Below are 12212 nucleotides of genomic sequence, written 5' to 3'. Positions count from 1 at the left end.
ATCGCGAGAGTTGACCAGGACGACGCGCGCGGGAGGGCCCGGAACCGGGGCGCTCCTCCGGAGGGAGCCCCGAGGCCGCTTCAGCCCGTAAACCCCGGCGGCCTGGGTGTATTACACCCACTCTCCCGGGCGAAATGCGGGCCGTCCCCACCTGGATTGACAGGGTGCACGACAGGGAGAAGGTCGAACAGTGGTAAGGAGCTGCCAGCCGGCTGGCAGGCTAACCCTCGCCCCGCCATTGGCCCTGGTTACCGCATAGCAACGCGGTTTCTAATGTAAACAGGCAGGCCTGGAGCGACCATGACATCCAGTGGGGCTGGAGGGGAGATAACACACGGTGGGGTGGGGAAACGGTAACACAGCGGGGGGAGACAGAGCGATAATACATGGGGAGGTGGGAGCTGGAAGTGATAATAAGTAGGGGAGAGAGATAATATACGGGAAAGGGGTGTGAAAAGACATAAAAGACTGAGGGGAGGTTGGGGGGGGGGAACAATAACGTGTTGAAGGGGAGAAGGAATACACTAGGGAAATAACTTACTGTGAGGAACCCTCATGCAGTGGGAGGAGTGGTAATGGATCACAGGGACCAATAATATAATGGGAGGTCAATAATTGGGCGGCACGGTGGCTGCCTCACAGCGCCAGGGACGTGGGTTCGATTCCACCTTCGGGCGACTGTCTGTGTGAGTTTCCCCCAGGTGCTCCGGTTTCCTCCAACAATCCAAAAATGTGCAGGTTAGGTGGATTGGCCATTCTAAATTGCCCATAGTGTTCAGGAATGTGTGGATTAGGTTGGTTTGTGGGGGGTGTCTGGGTGGGATGCTTTGAGGGTTGGTGTGGACTTGCGCCGAAGGGCCTATTTCCACACTGTAGGGATTCTATGAACACACTGAGGGGCAAAAGTACATTGATGGGAGCAATAATAATGTGAACTGTGGCAATAATGTACTAGGGTCAGTAATAGATGGGTGTGAGGAGAGAGATAATACAGTTATCTTCTCCTTAGCCAGTCCCTCTAGTTCAGGGAGAACTACCTTCCATTCTGGTTTTGAGTCGTGAGGTGACGGTTAAATCCAATGTGAGATCTGGAGACTCTGTCATATGGGACAAGTGTATTTGGAGGGACAATATGACAGCAATAGGCTGACAAAGCAATAGGCAGTTCATGCACTCACTCCAACACTTTGATTTCTCCTATCCCACCCCCCTCCCTCCCCAGACAAAGTCTCTTGATTTGTTTGATACTCCCTTAGCATTGTTAGTGAAGAAGAAAGTGACTGCAATAGTGAGGAAGGATATTAACTTGGAAAATCATGATGCAGTATCTGTATGGTGGAGATAAGAAACATCAGGGGCAGTAAATGTTGTTGGGAGTAATTGACAGGCTGTATTACTGTTGTGGAGATGTAAGAGAAGGCATTTAATGAGAAATCTGAGATACATGCAAGAATGGTACAACTGCCATGGAAGTCTTTAATTTGCATATAGATTAGACGAACTAAGCTAGCAGTGATATTGTGGAGGAGGATTTCCTGGTGTGTGTATATATGACAGATTTTTAGATAAATATATTGAGAAACCACCAGAGAATTCCAGACTAGGTACTGTGCAATGAGGAAGGATTAATTAACATTTGTGTGTGGGATCTCTTGGGGAAGAGTGACCATAATATCATCTTGGTGTGCATATACACCAGTCCCTTAAGGTATTGGAACAGGTAGATAAAATGGTTAAGAAGGCATTTGCCCTTTTAGCCAAGGCACAGAACTTAAGAGCAGGGAAGTTACGCTGGAACTACATAAAAGCTTTTTCACCCTGAGAGTGGTGGGAATCTGGAACTTGCTACCTGTAAGGGAGGTACAGGAAGAATTCCTCGCAGCATTTAAGAAGTATTTAGATGTGCATTTGTGATGCCAAGACATACAAGGCTTTGGGGCAAGTGCTGGAAAATAGAATTAGTAAGTTCGGTCGTTGTTTTTGACCGATGCAGATGTGATGGGCCGAATGGCCTTTTTTCTGCACTGTAGATCTCTTATAACTGTGACTGTATGATAGAATTCTTCATTAAGGTGCAGAATGAAGAAATTAAATCTGTAATTGAGGTCCTGAATCTAAATAAAGGGAACTACTTGGGTATGAGGAGCGAGTTGGCATTTATAGATTGGGAAACATTAGTAAAAGGCCTGTCAGTGGCTAGGCAATGGTCCATAATTAAGAAATACATGCATGATTTACAACAATTATTCATTCCTATCTGGCACAAAAATTTAAAAGGAAGGGCAGCTCAAACGTGGCTTACAGAAAAAGTAGCAAACATTCAGAAAATGATTGGCAAGAGGTAGGAAAATAGCGTATGAGAATAAACTTAGGTGACATAATAAGTGACAATAAAAGCTTTGATAAATATGTGAAGACAAAAAGATCAGTAGGTCTGTTACAGTCAGAAGCTATGGAAATTATAATGGGGAGCAAAGAAATGGCAGAAGAATTGAACACATACTTTGGTTCTGTCTTCACAAAAGAGGGACATCCATAAATGTTAGGTAACCAAGGATCTAGTGAGGGGGCAGAATTGAAGGAAATCAATATCAGGAACAAAATATTGCTAGGGAAATTAATGAAGTTAAAGGCAGACAAATCACTAAGACCTGATAATGTATTTCCAGAGTACTAAAGGAAGTGGCCTTAGAAATACTGGATGGATAGTGGTCATCTTCAAAATGCTGTAGACTCTGGAGCAGTTCGTAGAGATTGGAGGCTGGCAATTGTAATCCCACAATTTTAAAAAGGAGGGAGACACAAAAATTATAGACCAGTTAGTTTAACGGCCAGTAATGGAGGGAAGTGGGGGTGGGGGAAGATACTTGAGTCTACTGTATAAGATGTAGTAACAGTATATGTGGAAAGCATTAATGCGATTGGATAAAGCCATCATGGGTTTATGAAAGGCAAATGATGCTTGACTAACCTACAGTCAGTTCTGCTTTCCCGCAGTTGAAGAATTTAGACCGCTATTCGTAGAACGTGAACCTGCCTGTGTTGACTATAACACAATTCCGGCCCCATTAGTTTAAATGGCACGGCTATTTCGCAATTTTCTTATGGCGTGAGATTGCACGAGAATGGAACTATCACGTTATATCAGAACTGACTGTACTTAAATTTTTTAGATTGTAACTAGAAGATTAAATGAGAGGGAAGCAGTGGATGTGGTGTATTTGGATTTTTTTATTGGCTTTTAATAAGGTACCACATAAGAAATAGGGACAAAATTAATGCATATGGGATAGGGTTATATTTAGGCATGGATTGTGAATGGTTTACAGACAGGAAAAAATGAGTTTTTTTTCAGGTGGCAGCCAGTGACTGGTGGGCTACTGCAGGGATCGGTGTTTGTGATATCCTTAATTTAGGCAAGTTGAGTGAATGGCCAAACATGTGGCAGTTGCAGTATAATGTGGTTGAAGTGAAGTTATACACTTTAGTGTGAAAAACAGAAAGGCAGAGTATTATTTAAATTGTGCTATTTTGGGAATTGTGGTTGTACAAAGGGATTTGAGTGTCCTCACACACCAGTCAATGAAAGTAGACAAGCAGCAAGTAATTAGGAAGACAAATGGTGTATTGGCCTTTATTCCAAGGTGATTTGAATTCAACAGTAGGGATATCTTACTGTGGTCTGGGTGAGATTGCACCAGGACCAGTTTTGGTCACCATGCATATGAAAGAATATACTTGCCATAGAGAGGGAGTGCAGTGGATGTTCAATAGGTTGGATCCCTGGTTCACTGGGGATGGCAGGATTGTATAATAAGGAGAGATTGGTTTGACTGGGATAACAAGGTGTAGAGCTGGATGAACGGAGCAGGAAAGCTGACGTTTTGGGTCTGGACCCTTCTTCAGAAAGCTCGGAAGAAGGGCCCAGACTTGAAATGTCAGCTTTCCTGCTCCTCTGATGCTGCTTGGCCTGCTGTGTTCATCCAGCTCTATGCCTTGTTATCTCAGATTCTTCAGCATCAGCAGTTCCTACTATCTCCGAATTGGTTTGACTGGGCCTGTTTTCAGTAGAGTTTAGGAGGATGAGGGGGGATCTGATTGAAACATATAAAATTATAACAGGGTTGGCTAAACTAGATGCAGGGAGGACATTTTCCCTATTTGGAGAGTGTAGAACTAGGGGACATTATCTACGTACAAGGTAGACCATTTAGGACTCAGATGAGAAAGTATTTCTTTGGTGGGTTTGGTTGCAAACGTCTCGTCACCCTGCTAGGTAACATCGTCAGTGCGCCTCTGGTGAAGCATCGGTGTTCTGTCCCGCTTGTTATTTATATGCCTTGGTTTGCTGGGGTGGTTGGTATTACTTCTGGTTTTGTTTCTCCATGATTTGTACACAGAATCCAATTCAATGTTTTTGTTGATGAAGTTCTGGTTGGAATAGCAGGCCTCCAGGAATTCCCTGGTGTGTCTCTGTTTGACTAGTGCGACTATGGATGTGTTAGCCCAGTCGAATTCGTGTCCCTCATTGTCTGTGTGTAGTCAGACAAGTGAGAATTAGTCATGTCTCTTGGTGGCTCGGCGAGTATGTCTACAACCTCATCCACAATGCAAGCTACAAATCTTCTTGAAAACTTTAAATATTTCTTGATTTGGAAGTTAGTAAATCTATCGAATTCTCTACTGTAGAAGGTTGTGGTGACCAAAACACAGAAAATATTCAAGAAAGCAGTAGATAAATCTTTAACAAATACAGAGACACTGGAGAAACTCAGCAGGACTGGCAGCATCTGTAAAAAGAGAAACAGAGTTAATGTTTTGAGTCCGATATGACTTATTCAGTTCTGAAGAAGATTCATACTGGATAATACTTAGGTGACTAATTCGTGGATTGGGGTAACACTCGGGCAGTAATACACTGGAAGGAGTATAATACACTAGGAAAAGGTTAATATACTGAAATAAATCAGTGGTAACGGAACAGTACATTGGCAGGCTAAGAAGTGAGAAGATGGTTAATATTTTGGAGAGGAGTGCTGCCAAATATATTTGTGTTGTGTACTTCTAGGAAGTGATTCATCATTATGATTGCTAATCATCAGTTCATTGCTTGTAAGTTTACAGAACTGTGTGTTTTTTTTTATTCACATTTCTGCAGTATTTATGATATTGCATTCAAGCCGGATGGAACTCAGTTGATAGTAGCAGCAGGAAACAGAGTCCTGGTATGTTCAAAATATTTGTCAATTTCTCACCTTTTAAAAGTCTACATTATCATAGATCACACAACTGTCAATAAACTCCCTTTAATTATGTTGCAATGGGAAGCCAGAAATGATCATGGGGCACTGATACCGGTATCTTACTTAGTTCAGAAAGCTTACATGGAATCAGGAAATAAGAACAAGCATAGGCCATTCAGCCCTTCCAGCCTACTCCGCCATTCAATATGATCATGGTGGATCATCCAACTCCGTATCCTGTTTCTGCTTTCTTCCCATACCCTTTGTTCCCTTTAGTCCTAAGAACTATAACTATCTGCTTAAAAATGTTCAATATTTTGGCTTCAATAACTTTCTGTGGCAGCAGATTCCATGGGCTCACTCTGAAAAAGTTCTCTCATCTCATTCCTATTTGGCTTACCCTGTATCCTAAGACTGTGACACCTGATTCTGAACAATCCTGTCATCAGGAACATTCTTCCTGCGTTTACCCTGTCTAGTCCTGTTAGAATTTGAGGCTTCTTTGAGATTCACCCCTGTCATTCTTCTAAACTTTAGTAAATATAGTCCGAACTGATTTCAGCATCTTTTTCTACATCAGTCCTGCCACCCTAGGAATCAGTCTGGTATACTTTTGTCGCATTTCCTCTATGGCCAGAACATCCATCCCCCGATGAGACCAAAATTGCATGCAGTATTCCAGGTGTAGTCTCACCGAGGCCCTGTACATTAGGGAAAACAAGTGTTCTGGGCATAAGGCAGGAAACTGAAATTGAGGATTATCAGATCAGCCATGATTTCATTCACTGTTGGAGCAGACACAATTGGGGATAAATGGCCTACTTTTAATCCTATGCCTCTTGGTCCTATTCATATATTGATCAGAACCCACAATTGTATGGAAATGAGAGTTATTTCCTTTCAACTACTCTACCATCAGAAGCTGTCACATTCAGTGGAATTAGTTATAGGTTTCCCTAGTGAAATATAAATACAGAGGTGGATACATTTAAAATGACAAATCCCTTTGAGATGTTTATGTCCGATTACAATGTAAGAATAGTGATTTGAATACATAATAATGATTACGCTGCCATAAAACCATAAGATGAATAAGACATAAGCAAAAGCTCCCAAATTTTATACTCTGGTTTTCTTTGAAATAAAGGCTATCATTCCATTTACCCTTCCTACTACCTGTTGAACGTGGATGCTAGCTTTCTGTAACTCATGGATGAGGACTTCCAAATCCCCTCTTTTGTAGCTTTCTGCAGTCTTTCTCTATTTAAATAACATTCAGCTTCTCTAATTCATCCTGCCAAAGTGCATAAGCTCACGTTTTCCCACATTATATTGTATTTGCCAATACTTGCCCATTCACTTAACCAGTCTGTGTACTTCTGCAGCTCTCTGTATTGTCCTTACCACTTTTCTATTTTTGTATCATTGCAAACTTGGCTATACAGGCAATCCTGGGGTTCTGAATGAGTTCCACTTGTTAAGTTGATTCGTACACCAGTTTGAACACAACACAGTACAATTACTGTTTTTAAGTACGAGCAAACATTTGCATGTTAGATTTTAAAACTATTATTAATACATCTCTGCATGGTGTCTTGTTTGTAAATCAGGGACTGCCTGTAGTGTATTCACTTTCCTCCGTCATTAGTACATAGTATAAATAATTGTGGTCCCAGCACTGTTGCTTGTGGCACATCACAGGTTGCCATTCTGAAAAATTTCCCTTATCCCAACTTTCTGTCTTCTTATTAGTTAGCCAATGCTGAATAGATGTTTGTATATTCTCTCCAACACTATAAGCTGTCATCTCCTGTAGTGGAATGTGTGATATCTTATCAAATGCCTTCTGAAAATCCAAATATATTACTTCCACTGTTGCCTCTTTCTCTATCACGTTTATTATTTCCTCAAAGAATTCTAGTAATTTTATCAGACATGAGTTTTCCTTCCTGACGTCATGCTGATCGTGCTTTATCATATTATGTATTTCTAAATGCTCTGCTATTAGATCCTTTATAATAGATTCTAACATTTTGCCAATAACAGACGTCAAGCAACTATAGGCTAGTTAGGTTTTTTTTTTGTTTCTTCCCTTATTTAGATTAATGTGCTACATTGGCAATTTTCCAATTTTCTTGGACATTTCCATAATCTAAGGGTTCCTGGAAGATTATTACAGTATATCTACTATCTCTGTAGCTACCTCCTTTAATAACCTAGGTCTTAATTGTCTTTATGCCTAATAGTTTCCCCTGAACTTTTTGTTTAGTGATAGCCACTATATTTACTTTCCACCTTTTGCTGATTGATTATTTAGTAATTTCGGAATGCTGTTAGTGTCTTCTACTGTGAAGATTGATGTAAAATATTTATTCAACTCTTCTGTCATTTCCTGGTTCCCCATTAATGTATCCTCCGCTTCATTCTCTAAGGGTTCACTTTGGCTTCTGTTTTCCTTTATATATATTTAAATACGCTTTTGGTGTCTACCTTGATCATACTTGCAAGTTTATCATCAAAGTTTATCCATCTGTAAATTTCTTATTTCTTCATTGCAATGTACCTATTCTGGTGTCAACTACAAATTTGGCTATAGTATTTTCCATTTCTGCATCCAGGTCATTAATATAGATTGAAAATAGTTGGGACCCGAGGACCAAACCCTGTGGCACCCCATTAGTTACATCTTACCAACCAGAAAAAGAATAATTTATCCTAACTCTCTACTTTCTGTTGGTCAGCCAATCCTCTATCCAAGCAAAAAATTACCCCTAACCCCATGTGATCTTGCCTTGTGCTTTATCCTTCTGTGAGATACCTCATCAAATGTCTCTGGAAGTCCAGATATGCTCCACCTACTGGATCCCCATTATTCATATTGCTTGTTACATCGTCAAAGAGCTCTAGCAAATTAGTCAGATATGATTTACCCTTCATAAAACCATACTGACTCTGATGGATTGCATTTTGACTTTCTAAATGTCCTGTTATTTCTTCCTTAATAGTGGATTCTAACCATTCCCCAACAATATGTTAAACTTACTGGTCTGTAGTTTCATACTGCCTTCCCCTTTTTCAAATAAGGGTGTATATTAGGATTTTTTCCAATCCACTGGAATTTTTCCCACATCCAGGGAATTTTTTGGATATTACAATACATTATTTCTGCTGACACTTGCTTGAAACCCTCAGATGTAGACCATCAGGCCGTGGCTACTTGTCAGCTTTCAATCCCAATGGATTGCTGAATATGTTTTTCTTTGTGATGATAATATTTAAGTTTCTTACTTCCACTGATTATGGATTCTACATCTCCAGATTGGATATCATTTCTTGCAATTGCACTTATTCCATCCTGTACCAACAATGCTGCCTCACCACCCTTTCTGTCCTCACAGTCATAGAACGTAGAACAGTACAGCACAGAAACGGGTCCTTTGGGCCATCATATCTGTGTTCACCGTGATGCCGTTCTAAACTAATCCATTTGCTCGCACATGATCCATATCCCTCTCTTCTCTGCCTGTTAACATGTGGATGATAATGGAATAGTTTAGGTTAGATGGGCTTCAGATTGGTTTCACAGGTCGGCGCAACATTGAGGGCTGAAGGGCCTGTACTGCGCTGTAATGTTCTATGTTCTATGTTCATATGTCTATCTAAATGCATATTAAACATTGCTATCGTATCTGCCTCTGCCCTGGCAATGCATTCCAAGCACCTACCACTGTCTGTCTGTGTTTTAAAAAAAAACTTACTTTGCACATCTTTTTTAAACTTTCCCTTTCTCACCTTAAACTGTGCTCCCTAGTATCTAACCATTTCCACTCTGGAAAGAAGACTCTATCCACTCTATCTCATAATTTTATATATTTCTATCAGGTTGCCTGTCAGCCTTTGACACTGTAGCACAAACAATCCAAGTTTGTCAAACCTCTCCTTATAGCTAATACACTCCAATCCAGGCAACAGCCTTCTCCAAAGCCTTTACATACTTACTTACTATTATGTAACAACCAAAACTGCACTCAATACTCCAAATATGGCCCAACTAAAGTTTTTTTTTTGTACAGCTGCAACATGACTTGCCAACTTTTGTACTCAATGCCCTGACCAATGAAGGCAAGCATGCCATATGCCTTCTTTACCACCTTATCCGCAGGTGTTGTCACTTTCAGGAAGATATTAACTTGCACCCCAAGATCTCTCTGTATTTATCTTATGTACATATCTCTGTATTTATTTATCTTAAACTTCTAAGGGTCCTGCCATTTAATGTATACTTTCCTCTTGCATTTGATCTCCCAAAATGCATCACTTGTTTCGCTGTATCTCCCTTGATATGTGACAATAAATCACTCATTCAGCCCAACTTTCCCACAAATCTGAATCCTAAAGAGATACCTATATCTACATCCTTTGATAACCTTTCTCACTATCAACAACTCCACCAATTTTTGTGATGTCTGTGGACTTCATAATCGGGCCCTTACATTTTCATCCAAATCATGCATATAAATTGCAAACAGGAGGTCCCAGCACTGATCCTATAACACTAGTTGCTGACTGCCGGTCAGAGAAACATTCTCCACAACTACCCACTGTCTTCTATGACCAAGTCAATTTTGTATCTTACTTACCAAATCACCGTGGATCCCATGTGACTAAATCTTCTGGACCAACCCAGCATGAGGGACCTTGATAAGTGCTTTAGTAAAGTACATGTAGACAACATCTACTGCCCTACTCTCATCGATCATCTTCATCACTTCTTTAAAAAAACTCAATCAGAGTTGATGCTGACTATCCCTAACAAGTTTATTCTTGTCCAAATGCGAGTTAATCCTGTCCCTGAGAATCTTCTCTAATAGCTTCCGTACCACTGATGTAAGGCTCTCAGGCCTATAATTTCTTGGATTATCCTTGTTGCCCTTCTAAAACAAAGGAACAGCATTAACTATTCTCTCCGTCTTCTGAAACCTTGCCTGTAGCTAAATGGGATATGACAATCTTTGTCAAGGCCCTAGCAATCTCCTCCTTTGCCTTACCCTGTATCCTGGGATAGATCCCATCAAGCCCTGGGGACTTGCCTATCTTAATATTTTTCAAGACAGCCAACATTATCTCTGTCTTAACATAGACAAACCCTAGAATATATAACACTACCCCTCCCTAATCCTACCGTCATTCATGTCCTTCTCCTTGGTGAGTACTAATGTGAAGTACTCATTAAAGACCTCACCCACACACACAAATGCCCTCCTTTGTCCTTGAGTGGCTCTACGTTTTCCCTACCTACCTTTTGCTCTTAATATAAATACAAAATACCTTGGGATTCTCCTCAATCCTACTTGCCAAGGACATTGCAGGGCCCCTTCTAGCCCCCTCAATTCCTTGTTTAAGTTCTTTCCTGCTTCTTTTATGTTCCTCAAGAGCCTTATCTTATTTCAGTTTCCTAAACCTTACATATGCTTCTGTGTTTTTTTTTTTTTTTTTGACGAATCTTCCAATATCTCATGTCATCAATGGTTCCTGAATCTTGCCATCCTTATCTTTAATGAGGATTAAAGATTCTGGTTCTGAACTCTGATCAACTGACCTGATAAGGCACTCATATGTCTGATGTGGATTTACCCTTAAACAGCCACCCCCAATCTGATTTCTCCAGTTCCTGCCTAATACTGTTGTAATTAGCCTTCGCCAGTTTAGCACTTTCACCTGAGGACCTGTCTTATCCTTGTCCACAACTGGCTTAAAACTTACAGAATTATGATCACTGTTCCCCAATTGCTCCCCCCTGAAAGCTCAGTCACCTGGTCCGGCAAATTCCCCAATACAGGGTCTAGTTATGCCTCTTCCCTATTTCAACTATCTGTAATTTGTTTTAAGAAACCCTCATGCACTAAACAAATTCTGCTTCATTTAAGCCCCTGGAACTAAAGAAGTCCCAGTCAGTGTTGTGCAAGTTAAAATCATCCACTGCAACAACCGTGTTGTATCTTTCCATGATCTGCTTACATACCTATTCCTCTGTTGCCCACTGGCTATTGGGAGGCTGATAGTGTAATCCCATCAGAGTAATTGTACTTTTCTTTTATTCCTGAGTTCTACCCATATGGCATCTCAACCTGTGTTTAGATTGTACTATTGAGAATATAGATAGAGATGTGCAGCTCTAATCCTAGGTTTGTACAGTTGATGATATCAATTAAGGTGTAAAATACATGTAAAAGTATGAAGTAAAAAATGCTGTGTTCTATTTCTAGGTATACGATACTTCTGATGGCACTCTTATTCAGCCACTCAAAGGACACAGGGATACTGTATACTGTGTTGCTTATGCTAAAGATGGTAGGTGACAAGAGTTATGTGCCTATGTAGTGGATTAATATTCCTTGTAGCAATTTAATAGAGACCTGTTTTCTAGCACTGTTTTGTTACGCTCTCAACCCTCTACCCGCATTAATGATGCACATTGACCATTGTACAATTTTCACTTAATTATATCAACATTCACCTGCTGAAGTAGGGACTCAGTTAATGACAGGTGTTTCTGTTAGGAGTACACTCTGTACAGAAATACAAATTGAACCCATATCAAATTTGTCTACTGAAGGCTCTGTGAGGATTCATAGGTGTCCTCTGATAACTTAGAGTCGCAGAGATGTACAGCATGTAAACAGACCCTATGGCCCAACTTGTCCATGCCGAACAGATATCCTAAAGAAATCTAATCCCATTTGCCAGCATTTGGCCCACGTCCCTCTAAATCCTTCCTATTCATGTACCCAACCAGATGCCTTTTAAATATTGTTATTGTACCAGCCTCCTCCACTTCATCTGGCAGCTTGTTCCATACATGCACCATCCTCTGTGTGAAAATGTTGCCCCTTAGGTCCCTTTAAAATCTTTCCCCTCTCACCTGAAATGTATGCCCTCTAGTTTTGCCTCCCCGCCCACCCTCCCCAT

The 12212-nt window shown here is 40.7% G+C and overlaps 1 protein-coding gene across 2 annotated transcripts in view; it reads left to right on the top strand.

Annotated features, from left to right (window-relative positions):
- The first annotated feature begins 6 nt into the window (after nt 1-6).
- The window catches only part of ift122 (intraflagellar transport 122 homolog (Chlamydomonas)), a 95215-nt gene continuing 83009 nt past the window's right edge, over nt 7-12212 (top strand). For both annotated transcript variants that reach the window (XM_048606237.1, XM_048606238.1), the window contains exons 1-3: nt 7-193; nt 5159-5225; nt 11510-11594. In XM_048606237.1, the coding sequence (XP_048462194.1) occupies nt 135-193; nt 5159-5225; nt 11510-11594 (211 nt within the window). In that variant the 5' untranslated portion in view covers nt 7-134. The remainder of the gene's footprint in view (nt 194-5158; nt 5226-11509; nt 11595-12212) is intronic.

This window comes from Rhincodon typus, chromosome 16 (genome assembly GCF_021869965.1).
Source record: "Rhincodon typus isolate 14 chromosome 16, sRhiTyp1.1, whole genome shotgun sequence".
In the NCBI taxonomy this organism is placed as follows: Eukaryota; Metazoa; Chordata; class Chondrichthyes; order Orectolobiformes; family Rhincodontidae; genus Rhincodon; species Rhincodon typus.
The sequence above is the reverse complement of the archived record's forward strand: the minus strand, read 5'-3'. Positions and strand labels throughout refer to the sequence as shown.